Source organism: Camelus dromedarius, chromosome 1 (assembly GCF_036321535.1).
Source record: "Camelus dromedarius isolate mCamDro1 chromosome 1, mCamDro1.pat, whole genome shotgun sequence".
NCBI lineage: Eukaryota > Metazoa > Chordata > Mammalia > Artiodactyla > Camelidae > Camelus > Camelus dromedarius.
The window spans coordinates 39,085,816-39,113,194 of NC_087436.1; the positions used below are offsets into that span (position 1 = coordinate 39,085,816).

At 37.8% G+C, this 27,379-nt stretch overlaps 1 protein-coding gene and 1 long non-coding RNA gene across 3 annotated transcripts in view; one reads left to right on the forward strand and one right to left on the reverse strand.

Annotated features, from left to right (window-relative positions):
• Positions 1–27,379, forward strand: part of LOC105093645 (uncharacterized) — a 259,967-nt gene that overhangs the window by 106,627 nt on the left and 125,961 nt on the right. The gene's annotated exons all lie outside the window — the stretch shown is intronic.
• SYNPO2 (synaptopodin 2) overlaps positions 1–27,379 on the reverse strand; it is a 156,613-nt gene that overhangs the window by 9,468 nt on the left and 119,766 nt on the right. Inside the window, exons 2-4 of one of the 2 annotated variants that reach the window (XM_010985523.3) lie at positions 25,328–25,479; positions 21,150–21,949; positions 16,535–18,720 (exon numbers count right to left, since the gene is read on the reverse strand). In XM_010985523.3, coding sequence (XP_010983825.3) covers positions 16,535–18,720; positions 21,150–21,949; positions 25,328–25,479 — 3,138 coding nt within the window. The remainder of the gene's footprint in view (positions 1–16,534; positions 18,721–21,149; positions 21,950–25,327; positions 25,480–27,379) is intronic. The other variant, XM_064477746.1, reaches the window with a different exon arrangement.

The window sequence follows — 27,379 nt, forward strand, 5'->3', positions numbered from 1 at the left end:
AATTATGCATGAGTCCTAAAGAGGGCCCAAAATGTATTTGCAAGATTTAAAAATTAAGACCCAAGAAGAAAAAGATAATGGAAATTGGGATGAGTTAGAGTTGGAGAAGAGAAAGTTGAAAGTTAATTTACCATTTATTATGAGACGGCAAGCAGGTTTAGGAAATAGCAGTTTCTACTAACTAATCTCTAGGGACACTTCTAGCTCTAAAAAGTCTTCAGTTTACAAATTTTCTGACAGTAGAAGCTGGTCAATATTGGAAGAAGTTTCTTCATAGGGATGTAGAATCACTTTATCTAGAGATCTTTACATATAGAACAAATGCCTCCCTTGAGATGATTTAGATACAATTAAGTAGTCTGGGGCTTAAGGAGAATTTTAAGGTCATTTTTGTTTTAGTCTCTTAATAAAACAGTCCCTCTCTCATATTCCCTGGAACCTGCCTTTTTAAAGTGAGTCTTAAGTCTTCTTCCACCAAGTGGAGTTTTTAGAATTCTGTTACAATGCCTTCTTATCTAAAAAATGGAGGAGTGTCAATTTCTTTAGACAGAAATAAGCTGTATTATTCTGCTCACCAAGAATAGTGCAGAGAACCAAGACTAATAAGTCCATTACTGAAAAAGTAGCCAAGTAACGATACATTGCTTAAATAGTTCCATCAATGCAATAAACATACATAGACATCAAAATAAGAGATAACATCTTGTAGCTAGAACTTCTCATCGTGGCTTTGCCATTGACCATTTATCTTATTTTGTCTTACATTAACTATCAGACTAAACTTTTGTTCCTAAAACAATAAACTTCTTTTAAAAAGTTTTATTCTATCTTTGAAGGAAATCTCTTTGTGAGAAAGCCTAAGAGTTGTGACTGACAATGGAAGCCAGCATGTTACACTGGAAAGAATGTGAGTTTGGACCTCACACTGACCTGGGAGTCCTGCCTTTGCCTGTTGTTACTCATATGATTCATCCTCTCCTAGCCTTACTTTCCTTGGTTGTAAAATGGTAAAAATGCTAGCTACTGTTTCAAGATTATGGATATTATGTTTATAAAATCAAATGCCACGTAGCACAACAGATTATTCTTGTTATTGTGAGAAGAGTCCATGACGCCTTAAAAGGTGTCAGAGACCTGGCAGAACCTTTTGTTCAAGAGGCAACTGCACAGGCAGGCTGCTGACCCAGGATAAAAATAGGAGGGTGCATTGCCTTTGAAGTGGCATTAGCAGCGCACGCCTCAGATATTGCTGTGCCAGCCACTGCCCCCTCCCAGCAGAACGCAGGCAGCAGGGCTGGCCAGAAACATCGCCGCTGACCTCATCTCTCTGCTAGCTCTGGGTGTGCCAAAGTATAGGCTTCTTGATCTTTTTTAACCTTCTGTTACAGAAGAATAAAAATAACCATATTCAGTTTAAGGCCCTGAAGGCTGATGTCAGGGAGGATTCTGTGCATCTACTTCTGTGGACCCTTCCATCTTAGAAGCAATAATAACAATAACTGAAATGTATAGAACTTGTACTATGCACTAGTCACAGTTCTAAGTTATTTTTTGTCTATTAACTCATTTAATCCCACCAACAATCCTACAATCCCCAATTTCTGCAAATAAGGAAACTGAGGCATAGAAATTAGGTAATTTACCTAGTCACACAACTCGTGTTTGTGTAGGGAAATTGAAGAATTAAGACCATAGATAATAAAATTTTATCTAAATAATGTATTTTAAGGCATATATCTGTTAGTGTAAAGAAATTACTACAGCAGCAATTTCTACCCTCTCACCTTTCTTTATCCTCAAAAAAGAATTATGTCATTCTAAAAATGATAACCTGTGAAAACACCCCTATTAAGATTCAGTGTTCTATTTAAATAGCAGGAATTGCCATTTTAATTTGTTGTAATTCTTGAGAAAAAGCCTTACTTAAGTATATTTTTATGAAAGTCTACTTTAACTGGTTTGAACATAGAAATAACACCTTTCTTTCCTGAAACAAATCCAGGCAACCATCTTCTCTGTTCCTCATTCACAGAAAGAAAAGTTACCATGAATGTGCATTTATCCCTAGAAGGAAAGTGGAGATAAGAGAGATTTTTTATAGCTTACGTGCCTGCTATTTGAAGAAGAGCTAATACCCTTTAAACCAACTCGTTTCCCAACTAGAATGGCTTTTGCTGTCTTAGAGGAAAATTTGATCAGTGAAGATATTAAGAACAATTCTTAAGATATGTGTGGGTGCTGTGGAACTACCTTGCTTAGGTCCTTTGCATTCTCCAGATCTCCTACTGGCAGGTTTTTAAGCAATCCTTCTGTCACAACTCCTAACTAATTTTTTTTTTTTTAAACTGGAAAATCCAAGCTGGTTAATGGTAATGATGGAGACAAATCAACAACTATACAACATGTGACAACATTATTTCATAAAGATGCAGAGAATACAGTATGAGGAAAATGACTTACTTTTTTACTCTTTGTAACTGTTTTCCATCCATTATGTTTCTAAGCTTATTAAATAGATCCTTTGACTCATAACCTGGGCCCTAGGGAAAATGTTTAAACCTACTGTTCTTGGGAAATTTAAGATTTCCTGCCAAATCATATTTATGTTTCCTTCATTAAAAACATGGCCCCAGAGTGGTGTTTAAAATTAGGACTAAAAAATATATAACTCTTCATCTGGGGAATCACCAACTTGCTTTCTTAAGTGCAGAGTAGATAAAAATTTTGCTTAATTGCCTTGCCATCTCTCTCTGGTACAACTAGCACATTTTATTTAACGATATCTTTCTTGTCTGAGGGAATTTACACAATAATTTCGTACATGTCATTTCATTTTAGAGATACAAGAATTCCATAAAGTATAAGGGATTCTCAAATGACTAATTGTTTTTCAAATGAACAGATAATGAACAACTAAGGGGGAAAACAGATTAAAGAGGAGTATACAGTGATAGTCCTGCTGGTGTGCTTCTCAAATGCAAATGGGAAAAACAGAAACATCTTTTATCAGAAGTGTCCCAAGACACATTTCTTCAAAATAAGAAGCACTTACTGCACTTGAAAATACTAATCCCAGGTAAATGTGTAATCCCATTAATGGTTCAAGGGGACGTCTCATGAGGTATTAGGATAGTGTGTCTACTTAATCAAACTTTTAAAATTAGAGAGCAAATATTTAACTTTGCCCATGGCATTAGCTGTTATTACAGCTTTTCCTATTGGTATAGATTTCTTATTGCACTTACAAAACAGCAATATATAATCATCTAGACATAACATTGCATATTAATACTATAGCAAATTTTGCTACGTGGGCCACACATTTATTCAAAAAGATCTCATTCCTTATTATTTCCCTGACCACTCCTCATTCCCAAATTCACCTTCATTTTGATATGATGTTAGGTAGTTATTGACTATCCAGTCACTAAACAATTGTTTCACTTTCAGTATTGATTCATTCAAATGCATAGATGAATTAGCAAAAAATCTTTATGAATCAGCTACAAACACTTCATCAACCCTCTAAGCCACTTTGAATATGTAGGCTTGGCCTAATATAAAAGATAAATTCTTCTTGAGGTACTAAAATGTCTAGGCCCTCAAAAATATACATTTGAGATTGAGAGAAGAGATCCTTCAGTAATATGCATGTCTGAAGTTCTTAAGCAACTATCCATTAAAAAAAGAAAAATGCTAGGGAAGGGATGGAAACAAAACGTCCAGAGCTTATCTATTTGTAAAAAGATTCCTTACTTACACCAGTGAAAAAGTTCCCCTCAGATCTGTATCTGTTTCTTAAATATTTTGAGATACTTTCTGATAGTGGTGTGCATATTTTTCAGTTAATGGTTGTTCCCCTCATTCCATCCTTGTTCTTAATCTTGCTTCTTTCAGTATTGGTAAATTTAATGAAGGTAAATTCCTTTTAAAATGTAAGTAGTAGATCAGTGATCATTGACCACATAATCACACACACCAGTGATCTAGGCTAGAGCTTTTGTGTGTTTTAGCTAGGAGGAAACTTATCTCCCAATTCTTTCATTTAAAGGGCCTGAAGGAGGGGAGGGGAGGGGGAACATCCCCTACAGTTTAACACTGGGTCAGATAGTCCCAGATGAAATGCAACTTTGATGTTACAACTAGTTGTCTAGACCAGTACATTATTTTTTTGCAAAAAATGAAGTCTAGATGAGACAGAATAAATTCTGACAATGTAATGCATCCCCATGGTACATTGATAATTAAACATCTATGCACCATTCACAAAACAGGATGTTGCCTTTGACCATGGTTGATAGTGCTAGGTAGTATATTACAGAAGTTTGGGGGGGGGGGGTGCAGAATGACAACACAACAGAAGTTGAATAGTGAAAGCAAAGAAGATAAATACTAAATGTCTTTTTGTAAAAGATTGCTTTCTGTATAAATGCACAATACATTTGACATAATTTTATAAAATGAAACACGTGCATTTTAACAGCAAAGGATGAAGATCTAATAATTCAGGTGAAGCGACAGGCAAAAGATACTAGAAGTTCTGCTTTACAGCATTGCAAGCCCTTTTCTTACTTTACTCCAGGGTGCCTAATGGCTGTCCCAGGACTAGAGATGTCTCTGAGTTTCAGAATGTTCCCCATCCTCAAGAAGTATCTGCATGTGTTTCAAGAATAGTTGGGAAGAATTATGACCACACTTTTCAGACACTGGAATCAAAGCAAATCTTCTAGTCAGGGCTTCAAGGAAAGAAAAATTATTCTCTAACTTCCTAAGCTCTGCTTTTTCTCTCAGAAAAGTTATGTCTTTGATTGTAAGCTATTTTTCCTTCAAATATTCTGGAATTGAAGTGGTAAGGAACAAACAAATTTTGTCTTGTTGGGTTTTAAACTGATCATGGTTTTCAAAAAGCATTAAACTGCATCAAAATACTCACAAAACTTAAAAACCTAAATGTGTTTAAGGAGATTTTATACATAGAAGTATAAAATCTTGGAGATGGAAGGCATTTTAGAGATCCTGCAGTCACGCTTCAATGAGGTACAGGAGTTCCTTTTACAACACACCTGATAGGGATTGCAATGAAAAAAGCACAGGATATGAAAACAGATAAAACTTGGATTCAGCTGATGAGTCTCCTGCCCTGCTGGCTGGGTGACTTTCGGCAATTTTCTTAACCTCTCTGAGCTTCAGTTTCCTTATCAATTAAAAAAAATTGAGGATAATTTCCACCAAATAAAGTTGTTGTGAGAATTAAATTAAATACACATATTAAAGCCCTTAACACTGTTAATATATCTAGTATATATGTTAGTTCCTTCTCCATCCCTTTCCTGCAAGTTTTTGAAGTTTTCTTAAGTTAAACTGAAATGTACTGTCTTGTAAAGACTAAATGGCTGTTAGTCCTGTTTTTTTGTTTTTGTTTTTTCCACCAGTGAAGACCTTTACTCTCTTAACTACACCAAAGCTCCTCAAATATCCAGCTCTCCTATCTCCTTTTAGTCTTTTCTCCTCCTACTGCTAAATATACAAACGTATATCTCATATTACAGAACTTCCAGACATATCACCATCCTTTGTTTTAGAAATAAACTTTAGTGCATCAAAAGTCTGAAAATAATACTCTTGTTGGGATCAAAGCTGCTACTCATTGGGTTTACCTATCCCTTTGTTCTGTACACTCTTCTAATGTTTAAAATCAGCCTCTGACTGATTTGGCATTTTGTCAATCCATCATACAATTTGATCGTTTTAATGTTAAGGAGAAACAAAAATACTGGGGTCTTTCCCTGTGATCCATAAAGTACACAGACTTCTTTTTAGTTTTGAAGATTTTACAGTCATGTTTGTTTTCATTTTTAAAAGCTAATTAGCATTCAAAGTTCAAAATTCTCCTTTAGCTTAGATACCAAAATAAGAATGTTTTGATTACTGCCAGAGAGATGTAAGTTTGTTATTAGTTAGAGCATTTTTGATTGGAGATAAGAGATTCTACTGCCCTACGGCCAAGGGAAGTCATGCAATCCCTTTCCCTAGGGATAAGAAAAATCAGCAGAGGAACTTTGTACCATCTCTTCTCTAGATGATAAAGATGTAGCATTCTATTCCTAGAAATATTTATTCTCAGCCTCGATGAGAAGCAGGGGGTCAGATAAACTCACATCTCAAGACCCTCTTTATTATTCTATTTGAAAAATAAATTTAAAAGACTGTTCAAAACAAATTATTTGCAGCACGTTTTAGAATGGCTGCCTGTGAAGCACTGCAGCAGGAGAGTTTGCTGCCATCTCGTGGGCCTTTAGAGTAAAGTCAAGATCAGAGCTTTAGGTCCTGTTCCTATCTCAAGACAAGGCAGCAAGAGCTTTTGCAAGCAGGTGCTGTTTACAAGTCTGGCTGTCCCTGACTGGATGAACTAGGAACTATTTATGGGTTTTAAAGAATAAAGTTGACCTCAGTGTTTTGTGTGTTAGAAAAGTGGTTTTCAAAGTGTTGGTTCACAACCCGTTAGCATCAGAATCACCTGGGGTGTATGTTACGAAAACAACTAGGCCCCACCCAGAGATACTAAATCAGAATTTCCCTGGGAGCAAGGGGAAATCTTAATTTTCTCCTGGGAACAAAATTTGGAAAACTGTCAGGATACTGTGAAGGCAATAGTTTGCTAATACTAAATCACTGTATGTAAATGAAATAATATTAATTGGTGAATTGAAGTGTAAAATTAAAATAAAAAGTTCTAGGTGATATATTTTACTTTGCTCTCTATTTCAATAATACCACCCAAAATGAATTGTGACATTTTGCTGGATATTTCATAATGTAGAATTCAAAATCTATTTAGCCCATGTTGGGTTTATATGAAGAATTATAATTGGCACCATCTGATAAGCATTAACAACTAGTCCAGTGGGCCAGACTATCAATAAACTCTGAGTGTGATGAAAAAACAAAACCTCTAACTGTGTTAGAGTTGGTATACTTTAAATTAGTCTTTTATTTGTATCAGTCCAGCCTATTCCATAGTGATTTTTAGATCTAGAAGATGGTTTTGTAAACACTTCTTTATCAATCTGAGATATGCTAGCAGAAAAAAGAATGAATCCAATGCAAGAAAGAGACCTAGTTGTTTTTTTACTTTTTAAGGAAAAAGGTAATTAAATGGCACAAGAGGAAAACTAAACTGTATCAATTTAAGTGTTTTTGAAACAAAAGCAATTTTGGATTCAGATAAAATTTTCAGAATCTCAGCTTGTTGTGATTTTTCTCTCTTCAAGATCAGTCCTGACTTCTAACTCAGAAGGATTTTAGAAGTATCAGAAAACCCATAAAAATTCCCTGGGTTTGAAAGGCAGCTGGAATTTTAGGTTCCTCCCTACATCAGTCACTCAGCTTCTGAGAATTGTTTTTCTGCACTTGCCCTGTGAGCTGGGAGTTTGGTCCGTTCAGAGGGAGATTTCTCTTTCTGGTTTTGGAAACTGATCATGCGTCTCAGGCAAGGGGATCAATTACTCTAAAAAAGCCAGGTTGCTGACCCTTTGTCCTGGGACAGTGTTGGGGAAGAGGGGTAAGAACAGCTGTCTTCTGTGCCTTCAGAGGCCAGCCAGGTTCTGTCAGAGCCCCAACTGTTGCAGGCCTGATCTGGGGTAGCCTTGGGGATTGGATTGACAACTGTTCCACTTTCTGCGTGATAGGCCTGGTTAAGCTTCAACTGCCCCACTAGAACCCTGCTCAGGATACCAATTATCCTATTTTGAGAGTATATTTCATTTACAAGCATTTCCCCATAACAATTCTCTGTGTTACCAAGTGTGCCACATGTATTCTATTTAATATTGGTACTTTGAATTGAACACAGCCCCTTTGTAGTAAGAGTCTCAAAGCTGATATTGTTTCTTTTGTAAAAAATATTGTACCAGTCTTTTTGAATCCTGGTCTCATCTTTATATACTACTACAACAATGCTAGTATAATAGATGAAGACAAAGAAGAAAAAAATTGACCAACAGGCTGAATACAGAGGAATATAGACATAAATTTTCAGTAAGACGAAAACAATAAACCAAGATCTCTCAGTAAAAGATCCTGTGGATAGATTATTCCTTGTGTCAATATGAGATTTATACAGACAGTGCTTCTGCTTTTTCTGTTTTAGTTCTGTTATTAGATCCTTCAAACTGGGATTTATATTAACAGAGAAAACAAAAAACTTGTTTACCATGTATGTCGTCTTCCTTGCAAGTTATGAAATAGTAGCTATTGTTTACTGAGTGCTCTTTACAAGAATATTAATAGCTAACATATGTTGCATGCTTTCTATGTGCCAGGCACAATTCTATACACATAACACACACTGCTTTGTTTAATCTTCACAACTTGCGAGTTACGTCTGTTATTTCCTCCATTTCACAGCAGAGGGTACTGAGGCACGGAGAGGCTGAATCATTTGCCTAAAGTCTCCCAACCAGCAAAAGGCAACCTGGGATTTAGCTGCAGGCAATTTGGCCCAAGTCCACGTGCTCACCCACTATAAAGTGTTGCCTCTGTGAGCTTGGTGTTTACATGCATTGTCTCACCTAACCATAGGTGAACTTCATTTGAGAAGTGGTTACCTTTTGTGTCCCCTAAACCAAATCATGTTTTTTTTTTTAATTTAAATATTTGTAGGTACATATTTCTGCATTATTGTAGAATTGCAAATTTGAGGACTTCCTCCTCATCACTATTCTTTTTACCTTAATTTACCTGGTGTACATTAGCACAGCTGTAGTAATATATGATGCTAGTTGGCAAGAAGTGGGTGTTTGGGGAGTTTGGTCTAATGCATCACGAGTATTCATTTAATGGTAACTAGCAAAATGTTAGGATCCCCCACCATTTGAGTCTATACTATACGCAAATAGGCTGACAGAAATAAAAACTATAGCTTTTCCCTTCCCCTTGTACATGTTTATAAGTGTCTATCATTTGGGGCTACCAAAGTCTAAGAAGTTTTTAACATTTCTTGCTTTGATTTAGAAGGTTTAAAGTAACTATTGAGTTATTTCTGAGACAGTCTGTAAAGTTTATGGCCTTTGATGCACAATTCCTTTCATATGTGACCTCTGTCTTCTTGTGATCAGGGGAGGTAAAGTAGCCTAGTGATTAGAGAATGGCTCTGGAGTCTGACTGTTAGTCCTATCACTTTAGACAAGTTCCTTAACTTTTCTTTACTATAGTGTTTCTCATCTGTAAAGTAGAATGATAATGGTACCTTCTTCATATGCTAGTCATTTTGTGATGACTAAAAAGTTAACATTTGTTAAGTACTTGTTTAGTATTTAGGCACCCAACATAGAGTAAGCCCTCATGATTATCACTATATTGGTGGCTCTGTGATTTTAAATTAAGGCAGTGAGGCTCTGCAAATACAATGAGGGGCTCTACAAGTAACTTAGAAGTTAACATCTTCTCTCCTTGATGTTAGTGATGGGAATGTTCAAATCCCATGCTTAGAATCCACTACACTAGTTCCTCAGATGTTTTCAAAATAACAATGAGATATAGTTTAAAGGGAAAAAAAAAACTACTGGGAAAAAATAAGGTATAAAAATGTTCTTTCTGGGAAGTCTTTGACAAAAATAACTGTTGAGAAACCTTCCATTGAGCACATTGTGAGAGGAGAGATTTGCGGCTGGAAAGATTTGTGGCCTCATGCATGTCCTGGATGGCTGTAACTCAGCCAGGAGAGACTTCATGGAACTCTAAGATTCCAGTGACAACTACTTTTTAGATATATTTTGAAACACTGAAACCTTGTGACTTGCTCAGTATTATTCTGCTTAGAATTATTCTTGTTGAAATGTCTCCAGTTATTCTGGGTTTAGTAGCAAGCCAAGCTGGGTGCTGATGCACTACTTGATAAGAAAGTTCCCTGAATTACCTTTAGTCAGAAAGGCATGAAGCCAAGGCCAAGGGGAGCACATCCTTTTCTGTAGAGCCTTTCCTTTTGCTTTTTTTTTTTTTTTTTAATGACATTCCTCCCCACCCCAGCCCCTGAATATCAACTTTCCATCCTGAAATAAGAAAATGAAAGAATTTGGGGAACTCATACAAAATCACTGTCAAATCCATCAGTTCTACTTATAAAACATATGCTTCTATTTCAGAGATTGGTTTTCACTTCAAATGTCCTATCATAGCATCTGACTTTATGAGCAATCTTACGAAAGTAGTGGAGTCCTTTCTAAAGTCACTAAACATGGTCAAAGCCATCCATAAAGCATATTCAGAGTAGGCTCTTGGTGGATAGTTTGGTGAACACACAATTACCAGGTCTCAGGGAGTAGGGTTCTGGGGTCTAATGAGACTGTGGAAACCATGTAGTACTGAAGGTTTCAATGTCAGACAAATATCTAGGTCCAACCCTAGCCCACTTCTTACAAGCTTAGTGATTGTCAGACAAGTTGTTTGCCTCTCTGAGCTTCAGATACCTTGTCTGCAAAATGGAAATAATACCTTCACTTCCAGGGTAATCCTGAGGAGTAAATGAAATCATAGTATAATTGGTTAAGGGTGTAGATCCATACTGAATCCAGGGTCCACTATTTAATACTGTGCAATCTTGGGTAAGATATTCAGCCTCTTTGTGCCTCAGAATCTCATCTATAACCTATAAACTGAGGATAATGATGGTACCTATCTCATAGGGAGTACTGATTTTAAAACTTAACCTATAATGATTGCCAGAGGGGTGGGGGTGAGGGTGAGAAAAATGGGTGAAAGCGTTCAAAAGGTACACCTTCACCCATTTCAGTTATAAGTCCCAGGGATGTAATGTACAGCACGGCTCCTATAGTTAACAATACTGTATTGTATATTTGAAAGTTGCTAAGAGAGTAGATCTTAAAAGTTCACATCACAAGAAAAAGAAATTTGTAACTCTGTGTGATGATAAATGTTAGCTAGACTTATTGTGGTGATCAATTTGCAATATATACTAGTATTGAATCATTATGTTGTACACCTGTCAGTTATTATCTCCATTAAAAAAACAGAGCGCTAATCTATGAAGATACTTCGCACAATTTAGAGCCCACAGTTTATGCTCAGTCAACGTTAGCTATTGTTATAACTTACGGAAAGTATTTAACACAGTTCCTGGCTTTTAGTAGAAACTTAGTAAGCAACTCCCCACCCCACCTCCAGCCTTTTCCTCAGCTCTCACGGGGTTGTTTGAAAGGCTGCCATAGCTTCCATCCCCACACCTATTATCCTAATTTGGACCAGATCTTGACTAAAGGCCTTTGGGTAGTCTTGAAAACAGATTATTCCACCAAATAAGGATATCAAAGATTCCTAAGTTCTAAAATGTCTCCTGAAGAACAAAACAAAACACTATTGCTTTTTGATAGTTACTTCCAAGAAGAAAAATTTTCTCAGTTTATTCCTAAAATGTGCATTTCTTTTAAACTTAGAGCTAATTGCAGTTCTTTGTATCCATGAATAAATCATTAATAGTTATCAAGGAGCTCAAGAAGTAGGGGCTGTGAAAGCAGGATTCCTCCATGGTACATTTGAAGGTTATTATTATTTTAAGTATTATTATTTTTATTATTAGGTAGTGGAAAAAGGATAGGCTGGAAAGTAGGTCCTTGTGATTATTTTTATTAGGGACCCTGAATGTATATTTCACCAGTCATAAAGCACACGTTATTTAGATAAACATGTCAAGAATGAGGTATAAACAGAGGTAAACATGCGGAGCTTTACATTTAGAACCAAAAAATGAAAATTTAAGAAATCTTATGTATCAGTAACAATTATTTTAACACTAGGACCCTGTGGAAGTCTAACTTTCTTTATACTTGAGAAATACTTTATTAGCTGGCAAACCTCTGATTAAATCAGGAGTCTGAGGAATGTCTGACGGGATTTGATATTTCAAATTAAATTTCTGTTCATTCATTTGCCTCTGAGTAGTAAGTTCTGTGATTTCCAAGTGCCAAACAGTAATTTAGTGTAGAAACATACATACCATAGAAACATTCTTTTTTTTTTTCTTAATTTAAGAAACTGGCTGCACCTGATAGCATCCAGGAGCGGATAGTCTGATTTGGGGACTTCTGGTTTTTATTGGCCTGATGCTCCATGGGATGGCCTACAATTTTTTTAACTTTTTTTTTTTTTTAATCCAGGCTGGCATCTTTTAGCAATTTTGCCTAGTCTTTGCGTCCTGTGGGAATTTACTAGTTTGCTTTATGGCCTTTGGCCAATCCTGGTGGGAAGTCTAGAGAAGAATTCGATTCTGCTTTTTCCCAGAATACTTGTTGACAGACTCAGCTGCACTGAAGTGTTACACGAGTCTTTGTGTCCCCCAGAGTACAATGATAAGGGGACGTGAGACCAGCGAGGGTCAGTGCTTCTGGGAATATAATGTTGGCTTTTAGAATTTACATATTTTTCTCATGAACTTTTAACAATTTTTAAAACAAACTCAACAACTCTGATCTTAGGAGGGAATGAGCACACAGCCCACTGTTTCCCTTTGGAAGCATTTTAAGCATTTAGCTTTTCAGAAAACAATCACTTCTTTTTGATGACCATGACTTCAAATACCCTTCCTGCCAGGCCAGTGGTGACTCATAAAACAGCAATGGATTTCAGGAACTCACCCTTAGAATATGGATGCTTGCAGATTCTCAAATGTATAACTGGATGAAATGATACACAGCAAGGGGCTTTTGTCTGAAAGATTAAATCCAAACTCAGACACTAACAGCTATGTGTCTTCTTGTGCTCTTGAGGCTTCTGTGAAAGTACTGCAGTCAGAGTGTTTGAGATGCCTGTCAGCAGCAAACGACCTTCAAAGTTTTTTAAGGTAGTAACTATAAGCAAAACAATGGTCCCACAAATGTTAGTCCTATTAAATTTAGATCACTTGTTTTTGACATCTTAGATGTGACTCTTGCTGCCAGGCTTGAATTCAGCTGTGTGATAATATTCAGTTGCCCTATGAAATTCACTTCTTGAAAGGGGCTAGCACTATCTAGAAAAGTAAAAGAACCTTGGCTCCCTTTTAGGAACTACTGTTAACACAAATCAGTTAAAATAAGTTGCTTCTTGTGAAGATAAAATGAGATACATGTCATCATTAGCAATCATACTAGATATACTTTGAAGTACAAACTTTTTGGTGTTCCAGAATGACAACCCAAATGTGTCTTATAAAATATATCCCTAAAAACTTGTGCTTTTTACTGTCAAGGAATAGCCAAAATCCAGAAAGTGTGATTTTTCCTCTCTCAGAGCAGAATGTGTTTACTATTGAAATATTAGAAATAAAACTGTGACTGTTCTAAGATTAAAGTGGCAATGCTCAGATTCTCAGTCTTACCAGTTCTGTGATTTAATCTGCCCTCCTATAAGACTGAGAGGAATACGTGTACTTGTATTTACATAGCACCTGTCTTCCTAGAATATCTAGTGTTGTGCATACTCATTATGGCACAACATTCTAGGAAGAGAGGTTTGAGACAGCATTAGGGGAAACTGGTGGAAAGAAATTTGCATATGGTCGTGTAGTAAGTCAGTGACTGTGATTACTTTTTATTTTACATTCCAGTGCTTGTAAACCATGCAGTGGATTCCTTGGAATAATGTACATAAGGCACCTAACATAACATAAGCACTCAATAAATGATCAATGCTATTGTGTTGACAATGAAAACTTGACTTCATAAATGCTCTGCCTAGAAATTAAGCTAACAAAGGACAAGGGAAAAGGCAAGATCCTAAAAACTAAACAAAAACTGCTTCATCATACTCTCAAACCAGCCAATCCAAACATCTGCCACCACAACAAAACCAACAATACACAGACTGCGAAGGGTGCCCAGTGGGAAGGAAGCTGAGGTCGTGAGTTCTAAGTCTCCCACCTGCCACACTGACATCATTTCCATAACTCCAGCCGGAAAGGTGGAAAGCTTATTTTGCATGCAGTTTCCCAGTGGGCTCCCTGGTTGGGGAGAAGATGCAAAGTAATTCCTCTCACTCCAGGGAGCTGGCTTAGTCCTTCTCCCTCCAACACCCTCATCCCACAGGGTGAGGTTAGACTCTGCCGTGGATACAATTTTGGAGGATTCTCACACTTTTTCCATAATTTGGGACTGTATGGTACAAGATGAGACCTATGCTACCAGCTCCCAGTTGAAGTTGCGGGTGCTCTGACTACATGCCTGACATGTTTCTTAGCTTTTTGACAACTCCATGACAGTCCCAGTCACATCAGGTGTATCTTTAGTCATTAGCTCCAAACAATGGCTCTGCTAAGATGGCCACCTTCCAACAGGAAATAGGTAAAAACATTTCTCATTCCTACATACCACAAACCACTGGACAACTGGGAATACTTGTGGGTCAATACCACCCTTGGCTACTTTTGAACTAATGATCTCAAATTGACTACCTTGTGTTCCATTGTCTGCCCCCTATAATACTATGTTAAAAGTGCATTATAAAAATGATCTTCTTTCCTGCTTTGCCTTAATATGCCCTTTTTGGTTGTTCAGTTAGAAAAGAATGCAAAATATACAGCATTCAGCAGACTTTCTTTGCAGAGAACAAGTCACACAAACAGTAGTATTGTATAATGGATAGATTGCTTTTTCCTTTATCCTAGATGAATCTTCCTAACTGATTTCCCCAAAAGGCAAATAAGGGACCAAGCTAGATCCTGTGGTTCTAACCTCTAGGTAAATTGCCACCAAAGGCAATGGAAGATTTTCCAGAGAAACAGCAGAAGAATCAGCCCCACTGTTCTGTAGCTGACTTACCTCTTCTCTGTATGTCACAGAAATACTTACGACTTGCAGTTTTACAATGCACAGAAAAATGGAAATGCTCACAAAAAAGAAATTCAGATGTTTACAGGGCAATATAAGAGAAATATCAGAGAAATGACTTAGGTCAGAACAGCTCATACAGGGAAGTTTTTTTTTTTTTTCAAATATGTACATTGAACAGGTAAAGAAGAAAGTAATATTTTAATAGGATAGTGAAAAACATAGCAGATTGACAGTGACAGCAGAAAAAGAACAGGAGTACAGATATTTTCAGAGGATTAAAATGGTACCATGTACCCTCAAACCAGGCAAGCTTTTATGAGAGGTCTCTAGACATATCTCTTGTATTGAGTAGATGGTTTTTCTGGAGCTGTCAAAAATGCTTTGTGGTTCTCTATATTATTTCATGTTGAATATTTTCCATGGTTGGTCAGACTTGGACTTAAAATAGATATGAGAAAGGTCTTCAGGTTTACTGTCAGTAACATTATTAACTTCAGAGCCAGCTGGATGACGGCATTGTTTGTGACTAATCCAAATTTACAAGGTAACCTTGCCTGAATCCTCCTGGTCCATCAAATATAAATAATAAAGTGAAGGTGCAAGAATAGAATTGCAAGGAACAGTGGGAGAAGCAGTCGTCAGAAAGCAAAACAAACACAAGGAAAAAAAATCTGTGAGGTGACTTAGAAATTAGGCTAGTAATTGTGTGTTCTCACCCTACGGCCTCCACACATGGGGTTCCTCGTGCTTCACAATCAGCCCCTGGAGTCAGTAACCCCTCATGCCCCAACCATGTGGTTTCCCAAGGGAAAACAACAGTCATATGTACCTTTGTCTGCAGCCTGCTCACCTTCTTATCTGTCCCTCCATTACACTGTACTCTACCGCTTGCCTCGGCGGAAGAAAACAAACTTATGCTTTCATGGGCAATTGGAGATATACTCATTTAGTTTCTTAAGTAACTGGGGAGAGAGGATGGGCATCAATCTCTAAGGGTAATTATCCTTCTTGCCCCATCCCATTTACTTTAAAGAAGTCTTTGGAAATGAGCTAATGTATGTAAAACATCTTGCAAGTGCCATAATAAGTGTCCCATAATTATTAACCCCCTCTTTCTTACCCATCTTACCAAACTATGTACATTCCAACAGTCCCCAAGGTACCTTCTCTGCGGCATCAAACAGGTGGCTGAGGTTGACAGACCAGAGCTGATCCCTGTCCTCGATAAATTTCTTATCCCTTAACACTAGTAATAGAGATTAAGCTAAACTTAAAAAGGAAATGTCAGTCAATACGTGTTATATTTTCACTATACTTGAACCTTTTCACCATAGGAACACAGTCGTTACGTTACATAGAGACTGTGTCCTAATGCTGATATCACTGATCACTGTCTTTCTTGTGGCTAAAGCATAAATCCTAAATATCCCCCTTACTTAATACAATGGCCCAGGTCTATTTGGGGGTGCTCCCAGATTTTTAAGTGTGCAAAGAAGATAAATATGTTTTAAGTCAATCTGAGTTAGATTTTTGACTCATTAAAAATATTCTGCTCCTTGGACCCAGATTGGGAGGTGGCATCTGAAATTAAGTTGAGGACTTGGTAGGCATTCTTTTCGGGGACTCAAGTAACACTGCAAACGATTCGTTTCAAGCAAAGTGGACACTCAGCTTCAGCTACAAGATTACTCTTCCGCAACAGACGGTTTCCACACCTGCACTGTGACACCACTTTTCTTGGCTGAAAACTTCGGCCTCGGTGCCACAAAATAAGATGTTGAGGCTGATTCTCGCTTTGGAGAGGTAGGAATGGCCACCGGCACTGGGGAGGCGCTGACTGGTGAGGTGGCCTCGGCGAAGAAGGAAGGCTGAGAGCTGTAGGCTGGTACTGAGTACACGGACGAAGCCTGCACGTTAGTGGGCGAGCCAGCATTCACTGGCCGAGGAGGAAGAGCTTGTTTCATGGCTGGCACTGAACTGACCTTGACTGATGACTTTGTTGGGAGGCCACCTTTTGCATCTGGAGGTTGGAAAGTAAACAAGGACGCATTTAGCTGATATGGTTGGTGCTTCATGACATCCAAAGCATTGAGGGGTTTCTTGCCCTTTTTCTTGCTTGTTTTGGAGGCCTGTGGGCCTGACGGCTGAGACTTGACTGCGGCCAGTGGGTAGGAGGGGGAGTGGATAGGATTGTAGGCCATGGGAGGAGGTGCACGGACGTTGGAGGAGTACTTCCAACCGGCCGGTAGAGATGGAGTGGGAGACTGAGCACGGGCAGCGTGGGCCTGCACCGTGTCCGAATCCACCACATACTTCTCCATCCTCGACTGCCTTTTAGCGAAGAGCTGGGCTCCTTTCCCACTCATTCCCGGAAGCTCATTGGATGGTCTGACTGCACCAGCATGAGCAGTGTTTACTGTTGGTGTGGGAGCTGCTGGCTTGGGAGTGTAGTTCAGGCTGGCTACCGTTGCTTGTGGTCCTTTGAAGGGACCAGCCAGGTTCAGAGCACTTGCGGGCCGGGCAGGAGGATAAGAAGGCTGGGCTATTTTGATGGAGGAGACCATGGTGCCCTGTGATGGGTTGGATGTGGGGAAGGCAGGAGGTTGGGTTGGAGCCACTCCTGGTGACCAGACCGGAGAAACTGGAGTTACTGGTTGGGAAGATGAGGACTTGACAGCAGGCTTTGGAGCAACAGGAGGTGGGGTCTTTTGTTTCGCAGAGGAGCTCTGCATGAAATTACAAGCCTCTGCTCCTAAACTGAGGTAGTCTTCTTCGGGTCCAGAATCACCTCCTGCTCCAGTGCCCCTTTTGCCTTCTGAATTTTGAAGAAGTGACAAGAGTTCAGGATTTGGACTTACTTTGGGCTCTTTAAAAGTGAACATGGGTTTTGTTGTGCTTCTCCTTTTGGCCTCCTGCAATATTCCTGTTCTTTTTGCTGGCACTGCGATCCTTTCATCCCGGGAGGCTATTCGTTCAGACGAATCATAAAAGGCTGACTGGGACCATGGGGCAGGCTGGGGCCACGGAGGAGGCTGTGCCGGGCCAGCTGTCGGACTTGACACTGCTCTGGAGAAGCCTTCAGGTGGGGGTGTGACTGCAGAATAAGGTGGAGGTGCAGGAAAGTCAGCGATGGGACTTGTCAGGTTTCGGGTTGGGGAGAAAGGGGTTGTTGGCTGGTTCACAGACCCTGGGAAGGGTTTGGCTGTTCTATTCATAGGCATCATCCTCTGAGCCTCTGCTGTCTCAGACACCCCAGTGAAGCCATTCTGTTGGGGCACATGGCCAAGACTAGGGCTCACCTCAATGTAGCTTTTGCTCACGGAGCTCTGCACTCTCACTGATTCTTCTTCCTTCCTTTGGTAGGAAGTCATGGCTCTCAGGCCATCGGTCTGGGCAGCATCTGGTTCTCTGCTTGGCACTCCACCCATCCTCTCCTCCTCTTTTTGGGCTGTGATCTGATCCATTCTCTCTCTCCTCTTGGCAAACATGAGGGCCCCCTTGCCTGTGGTGTCTGGCAACATCTCCATCTTGTCCCCTCTGTTCAGTTTCTTTTCAATGTCCACTAGTCCAGAGTCCCAGTCAAAGTTCACAACTTGTGTGTTGTCGTCAATATCAGACAATAACTCTTCATCCACCTCTGATTCACTTGCACCCAGAAATGCTACTTCACATGTATCTTCTTTGTCACCCTCTTCCTCCTCCTCGTCTGCCTCTCGCTCAAGTTCACCAGTCCCGTAGCTGACTAGGGTGTATTTCCTGGCCCTCCGACGACGCTTCTTAAACATCAACACCCCCTTGGAGTTGGGGTTGGGGGCATCTGTTAGAAGGAGGGCAATGCTTTTGCATTTAGATTTTGCTTCTTTCACCTGCTTTTCTGATAGACTTTCACTCCTTCTGAGCCCTAGGGAAAGTACAAAAATTATATTGAGTTGATGAGTTCAAGGAAGACTCCATAGCAACCCAGAAATCAACTCTCCTCGGGGAAGATGAATATGGAAAAAACGTGTTTACAATTGCATACTGAATTTTGAGGCAATCCAACTCATTTCTCTTTCTTATTTCTTTTAAAATTTATACTTCTATAATGATATATATGATGATATGATATAATATATGTAACTTATATATATTATATAATACCCCATTTCATTTTTTTATGTAAGTACATTTTTAAGTATGTTGATTAGAATATATGCTTCATAATTTGTCTCTGTATGGGTCCTTACCCTTTAACAATAAACACTGGCTAGTAAATGTCAGTTAATAGGATGTAATTAAAATTACAAAGGAAATAATTTAAGGACATAATATTTTCTGAAAACAAGTTAAGATATACCTAAATAAAATGTCAATATAAAAAGTTTCCAAGCATTTTTAAAAAGCAGGAGGGGGAAACAAGAAAATGTTATTTACTAAATGTTTTAATGTAATGAGTTAAAAATTTTGTTTTACTTTGACATTCTCCCAAAGTCTTTGAAACTACTGAATTAATATAAATTTAAAAAACTGAATGAATAATATGTTAAGGTACTGAATCAATAACTAATTAATAATAATTCAGAATACTAGTTTAATGTGAATACATGTAAGAAATTTTAGCTACAAAATTGTCTAGATAAATTTGTTTGTAAATAAATTGCTATCTTGGAAATATAATACTACTTCAATTGCAGCAAGAATAAGTGTAGATCTTGGGGAAGTTTAAAAATTATATGATTAGTAACTCTTTTAACTGTGGGTAAAAGCTGATGTAGAAAGTAAGTCATAAAAAAACAAAACGAAAGAAAGTCATGTAAAAAAAGAGCTTGACTGTTCTAAAATAACAAAAATTTGTATTTAAATTTTAGATTTTGTTATTATTGTTACAAGAAATAAATTGGTGGCAAATGAATTTATAGCACTACCTAATTACAATCATATATTCAATGATAAATGAGCATGATTCACAAATAAGTTTTGAATTTCTCAAAATAGTTCAGTGGAAATTTCAGAAACATTTTTTGAATATTTTATGATTGAAATTAGCTCTTTTTGTCACTGGAAAAAAATTAGACTTAGTGGTTAATTTTTTTTAATGTAATAGAATCAAAATAGTTTTATAGCAAAGTTACAGAGATATTCGCTGGTAATCAAATTTTATTCAGAGAAAATGGTAAAAAGCATGGTCATTCTTAAGTGTAACAGAGTATTACACAAGTGACTAGTGTTATACAACTTGCTATTAAATTGACAGTCACAGTTGCACAGTTGTTGCCAACTTTACTGGCAACATGTAAAGTATGAGAGTGCTGCCTTAATGCATTTGTTTAATATACTATAAATGTGAAGGTGCATACAGATGCTTAAAGTATAAGGAATGATTAACAGCACTTGCCAATTCAGCTACAAGTGGTTATGCTAAAAATATGCTTTGAAAAGAATAACAATAGTTAGGAGACAGTGTAATACTCTGAATAACCAAGATCATTACTGTTGTGAATATCATTCATACATTCCAGTGCCTTTGACAGTCAGTCTTTACCTCCTCAAATGAAATTCCAAATTTTTTTTTAAGCACATGAAAGAAAATAACAAAAATCATAAAAGCTAACTGCTATTCTTACCCTCATTCTCCTTTCTGTGATCGCTCCCCTGGGTAAAACAAAACGCCGTAAAAAGCCTTGAATTTAAAATGTACTTTGTGTTGGGGGACATTTAAATGCCTCCACATGGCCCTGTGTCCAGAAGGTAGATGAAATGCTTTTCAGTCTAGTGAAGGCTTACAAAATGGAGAGGATCATGTAACCGCTCAGTATTCCACATGTCCTTGTCTATCAAACTCACTTCTGCAAGCATCATCATGCTGCACAATGATTTTTTTCAAAATGAGGATCTGCTTTTAATATCAGCGGTGGAGCCTGTATTTTAAAGACATCTCTCAGCAGCAGACTCAACAGTTTTTGACATTTAAACTCAGAGTCCACATGACTTCAGATACTCTCAGATGCTATTTAACATGAAATATGACAATATTCTGAGACAAATCAAGCAGGCACATTAACAGTACTATTTTCTTTAACAGTTCCTGTGCCTTTGGGGATAAAAGAAAGTGCATTAAAATCATTTAAATCTACTACAGAGTTCAAACTTATTACTTCCAATTTAGAAATTTGTGTTCACAATTTCATGTTTGTTATTTTGTGCATTAATAAATTTTTTTTAAAAAGTGAATGAAAGACATAAGAAAAATCTTTAAAAAAAAAAAATCCATGCAGGTGAAGCAGCAGCAAATGCTCTAAGCTCCCAAGCCCCTTCCAACAGCCCAGCAGCGGCCCCTGGGGCAGGACTTACGTGCGTGGCGCGCTCTGTGCTTGTGAGGTCTGCTGTGATCCCTTTCCGAGCGTGAATCTTCTCCCTGCTCTGTGCCTTCTGATGAGACTGCAAAGGATACCAGAGAAGGAGGTGCTTCTGACTGCCCTCCTTCCACCAGAGAATCCACACACCCCTTTCCTGCCTGAAGCCTGCACCCTTCCGTCTTCTGCCTGTCAGAGCAGTCGAAGATCACTTCTACTCGGGGCAGCCCCGAGTCTCCTGCTTCACTTCCTTGGATCACTCTCAATTCTTGGCCACTGGAGATCTGGATTATCTTGCCGGACCTCAGAGAAGGGTCCCCTTTCTCACCAGTGGGGACTGAAGTTGTGTGGACAGTCCCGTCATGTTGTAAATGAGGATGTAGGTCAGGAGACTTGGATTTTTCAGCTCCCAGGAGAGCCACTACAGGGGCACCAGTGCCTTTGTGTCTGTCTTGTGAAAGGGACAGTTGTAGCTCAACCACAGTGCCTGGCCGCCCCACTTCTGCCTTCTCCTTTAAGATAACCTCCTCTGCTAGGCGTCCACTTTCGGAGTCAGAGGTGTGAGGAGCCGGGCCTGTTCCTTCTTTCAAGCTCCCAGGAAAACCAGCGCCGCCTGCTTGATCCTCAGCTAGGGGAGCTCCACTCTTGACTGGGGCGATGTAGAACTCTCTATACTGGCTCTTTGTGGCTGGTTGAATCTGTAGGGTGGTACTTTCCACATACCCCTCATGGGTGAAATGCTCATGGTTTTTGTTTTCAGTTTCAGAAATCAAAGTCTCACTTATTCCACTGGATGGTCTGCACACAGAAAAATCAGTCCAGACAGTTAAATCAGAGTGTATTACACCTGCCAAAATACTTCCTGACACTTTTATGGTGTTTAAAATACAGTCAAAATATTTCCTCTTAAATGTCAACTGCAACATATTTGAAAACAGAACTTGGCAACATGTTTGTATTATTATTTAAAGATCTGCCAAACAAATATGTCTTTAAAGCAAAGCAAAAATGCTCACAAAAGATTATAACACTGAAATCCATCTTAAATTCAGCATTTATTTTTTTAAAAGAACAGGTTATAGCTACATGGATGCCCTTTATCTATAATTATTTGGGTCTTTTCAAATAACCATGTTTGTTATAATTTGACAAAGCATTTTAATGTCTTATTGACTAAGTTTATGTCTGGACATTATGAAGTCAGATAAACATATTCTGCAGCTTCAGAGCAATATTAATATACAGATAGCTCAAGTAATCCTTTTAGAGGCTGTGCTTTCTTGAAAGGAATGAAATAGAAGCTGTTTTTTAAGCTCCAATGAGCATGTGTTTTGTAATAAGTGGACCCCAGCCCAGTACTCTTGTGTAAAGAGAAATCCTTTCCATGCTGCAATGAACCATTGAGTCATAGAGTATTTATAATCTGATATGTCTCCCCTTCTCTATTTGAACTTGTCTCTTGGAGCATTTTCCTTATAGGATCTCTGAAGTCAAAATGTTCCTTAATCTTTCAGCTAAGGAACCTGGAGCTGTTCACCATAGTCCTTTGACCTTAACCATTCCCAGCTAGTTTTGCAAATTTGAGTTTGCAAGAAGAAATGTCAGTTAAGGGTTAAACAACTTCTTGCAAAAACTCTTAATTTAAACTCTAACTGCTTTTAGAAGAGAAGCATCATTCACAGAACAGCTGTAGGAGATGCCTTCGTTTCTTACATTTTTAAGTTTTTTTTTTAAGCAGCATCTATCTCAGGCCCCTTTCTTCCTCGCTCAAAATGTACCCTGACTAATGCAGGATCATCAACTGAAGGGAGAGAGCCCCTACTTCTGTTCTACTCAAGGGCGTTTACCTTAGAATTTATGTGGTAGTAAAATTTAAGACTAATATTCAAAATAATTACTCTTAATTTTGCTTTTGACTGCATTTAGCAAAACAAAAGTAAACAAAACACAAACTAACAATCAAATGAAATGCAGAATCTTCTATGCAAGTAATCTGTAAAGCTTCCTGATAATACCAAAAAACCCATTATAATATAGTATTTTAAAAACATGATGACAGCAAATTAGGTATTTCTTCCACAGGAAATGATGAATACACTCTATGCAAGTAAATTTGAGGGTACCAAAAGGCTAGAGAGTTTTAATTTAGGAAGGCCTTGAGATAGAAGTAGATTAAATCACTTTCAATTATGTTAGCAATCAGTTATAAAACTGAGAAGAGAGTAGTTTGAATTCATTCCAGACTTACAGACTGTAATACAGGCAAATGAGTCAGAGAAATGTTAACAGTTATTGGTAGCTAAAGTAAAATGGATATACTTGAGTAAAAATCATAAAAGAATTAGAGGATAAAGCTTTATACCTTAAAATGCTCGTTTCCATTCAGTGCACATAGTTACTCAATTCCCCAATTTATGTGTCATAAGTGTATATAAATATATATATCTGTGTGTATATATATAATTTTAATAAAGTTTACAATAGAGACTTAATGTTAAAGGAGGCTTTTAAGTTGGTCTGACCCAGCTATCTCTGGGCAGTAGTCCAGGAAAAGTAAATCACTTGTCCTCTAGTGATAGATGACAGTTACATGAGTGACAGAAATATTTAATTCCAGGAAACGATGTTCAGATATCCAGATTGGTGGTGGTGGTGATGATGATGATGATTACCTTTGGGCTGATTTTAATTTGAGATTCCATTTTGAATCTTATCAATTATTTATTTATTTTGTAAAAGTCAATTATTTAAGAGAAAATAATAATAACCAAGATTCCAGTTATTAAAAGAAGCAAAGAACTAGTCCATTTATTTCTGAAAATAAATATGTACCTAAGACTCAGCTTTAAACCACCAAGAATTTTCCCACTGATAGTCATCACAATCAAAACAAGAACTAGTAGGGGATGTCCCACACCACAAGTGTGTTCTAAAGAAACTGGCCTCATTAAATCAGCAAAGACACCAAAAGGGAATAAATTAGAACAGGTTTTTCTCCCATTTTGGGTGTCATTAAACCTTTACCAAGATGAAACTCTTCAAATACCTCAGAGATTTATGCATAAAAGTGGCCAACACTGTGACTACACTTGGCAACATTCCTGTTAGATCCCTTTTAAAAGCAAATTGCAGCTTTATAAATAAGTAGGATCCCAGGGGCTTAAACATTGGGCTTGAAGGGTAAATATTTAGCTGGGAGATTCTGAGACTAACGCTAGATTTCCTTTATTTTCACAAGATTTTGGCCAATGTGAGTTCACATTTGTATAGAAATGGAAACATATTGAATAAGTATCAGGGAGGTAATGCTGTATGTAGTTTTTCTGCAGAGTTAAGGCAAAACCTGGAAGTTTTTGAAATTCTGTGTGAAAAGTCCTCTCTTGTCGTCCTGAAGGCTGCTTTTCAGGAAGCCAGAGCTTTCCTTTGTGGATTCCGCGGTCAGGGCCTCACTTACAAAGTTAGTTTGGACTATACTGTGATTTGGACATGGTAAAAATGCTGATTCTACAGTTTTTTTTTGTCATTACCTTTATTGTTTTCTTTTGTTTTTATATTTAAGGTTGACTTCTGCATTTTTAAGCTATCAGGTGAGAAGAGTAGTATTTGGAGACATGAAATTGACAAGTGATTTGCATTGACAGTCCAAAAACTTTATTCGAACCATTGGCTTTTGCTCATATCCAAATATGGTTTTTATTGGCAAACAGAAATTGGGCTGCTTTTAAGGATTTTTTGGTTCTTTTCCTTCTCCTAGGCATCCTCTTTCTATTTAAATAAATCTTATACAGTGTAATCTTTTAACATTTAAACATTTTAAATTCATCTAGGAATCTAGGAATTATAATTTAGTGATCCTGATCCACCAAAAAATGTTGACTTAGAAGTATTAAATTGTGTTCCATATACTTAGCTTCCAAAGGAAGCAGTCTAAAATACCTGAGATTTTCAACAAAGTTCTTGAAATAAAATTTTTCAAGTTAATTCTCAATTAAACAGAAAATTCAGTTGATTAGAATTGCCATTTTTCAAACACTATGATTTTTCTGTTTAACTATCCCGATCTTCTACAGAGCACCCTCATTTCCCCATAAATAACAATTTATATGTGTAGTAGGACTTATAATCATTCCCATGTAGCTTCAGGAGGAAATATATATTCCAACAAATGTTTTATACCTTTTGATGAGCATTTGGAGAGAGTCTGTTATGCTCTCCATGAGCTTAATGACTTCTGGGTACGTGAGGTCTGCACAAGGGTTGCCGTTGATAGAAACCACTTCATCTCCCTCACAGAGCCCAGACCCAGAGGCTTTACTCTGGCTTCGGATCTGAGTGGAATGAAAAAGGAGGCAATAGTTAGAATCACATAACTTGTTAAAAAAAATGCACCACTATCTCTGAGAAATTTTTACTTGGGACAGGTAGATAGATGTGCAAACTGTAAAATCTGCCCTGATTTTTAATTTATTTGTCAACCTATTAGACCATCTGCTATACTTCTCACCCGTCTCACACACAATTTATTATATACCATAATGTCAACATTTAATTCATAGCATTCTAAGTAGACAAAAAAAAGGAAAGGAAATCTATGGTAAAGGAATTAGAATGACAGAAATAAAGAATAGAGAATGGGGGAAGACAGATGTTTAAACTAATTATAAAGATAATTATTTCACACTGTGAAGTTTGACCAATCAGAAAGTGGCTTCTCCCATTTAAATAAAATTTAAAAGCCCTTCCCATTGCCAGGATGAGTGGAACACCTACTGTAAGGAGTTGTAGGCAGAGCAATCATTCTAAGGAGAGAGCTGTACAGCTCAATGAACTGATGAAAGCCATCCCAGTAAAATGGGGAAATTAGGCAACTGGATATTAAGATTTATGTCAAGGGGAGAAATCCTTGATTGAAATCAACTATTCAAGATTTGATACTAAGCAAACTTTACCAAAAAAGAAAGAAAAAAGAGATTATTTTGCAAAAAATAAAAATAGCCTTGCTCTAAGGATTGCATCATATTCCAGCACAGATCGCTGTGGAACAAGAACTGAATAAAAACATAGATTAGAACCTTCAAATCCTGGAAGAAGAAAGCTTTAGAGGAGTAGAATAACAACAGAGAGCTCCCACCAATCCTTAGTGAGGATTAACTTTCAGTTATTCCTGGAGGCTTACATGCTGTATAATTACGATTATGGTAAAATGTTGTGCTGGTTTTTCTCCCTCTGCACATTCTCTACCCTACTTGGTGCTGCTTTGTGGCAGTGGGGAGACTGGCCTCTAGAGACTGAACTGACTGGGTTCCCATGCATGCTGACTTCTGACTGGATTTGGTCAACAGGAAGCCCCAGATCAAAAAGCAAAGGGAATGAGAGGTCAGGGAGATGCTATCGCTGCTGGACCTGCTGGGCCATGGCTTGGCATTGGCTCTGTTCCTTGATCTAGACAGTCACAGCTCCTGCTTGTCTGTCCCTCTTCCACACCTCAACTCTAGTTATGTTCCAATAACACACCAATAACACACCATCTCCTTGTACCCTTGCCTGAGGATAATAATAGCTTCCTGCTCTTGATCTCTGGGTGTTTCATTATCATTTGTTGGTTCACTTGAGCCAGGCTTTAGCCTCTGCATTACATTATCTTTAATTACTCCTTTGAACATGCCACCTATTTCCTGCTGGGATCCTAGGTGATACTAATGTGTTTAGGCTTCATTTTATAATGTGAATTTAATCATTCTCAACAAATCATGTACCATGATCATACAATCTCAAATTTAAGAACACTTTAAGATAATATTCTAGATATTTTCTACCAAGGGGATCCCTCTCTGACTATTAAAATTAAGATTCTGAGTCCAGACAGGTCAAAACCAGGTAAGCAGCCCTTCTTGAAGAATGCTTTCATAGCCAGGCTCATGTCTGATTGGGCATGAAATGTATTTCAGTTTATCTCTAACAAGTGCCCACTAATTCCTACTAAGGTCTTAAATGATAATTAGTATGCTTACTGATACAGTTCTAAAGTTTATATCTCCAAGTGCATTTGCATTTAAAATGATACTCTTAGAAGCAGAAGCATTTCTTTAAGTGCCAAAGCAATGATGCTGTTGAAATTTGAAGTGATTCAGTTAGTTTTGTTCTGGTTGGGTCTATTCTTTTATTGTCACAAACTGTAATCTATATAGAAGGCCTCCCCCTTTTCTGAACAATCTCATTCCTTTTGTT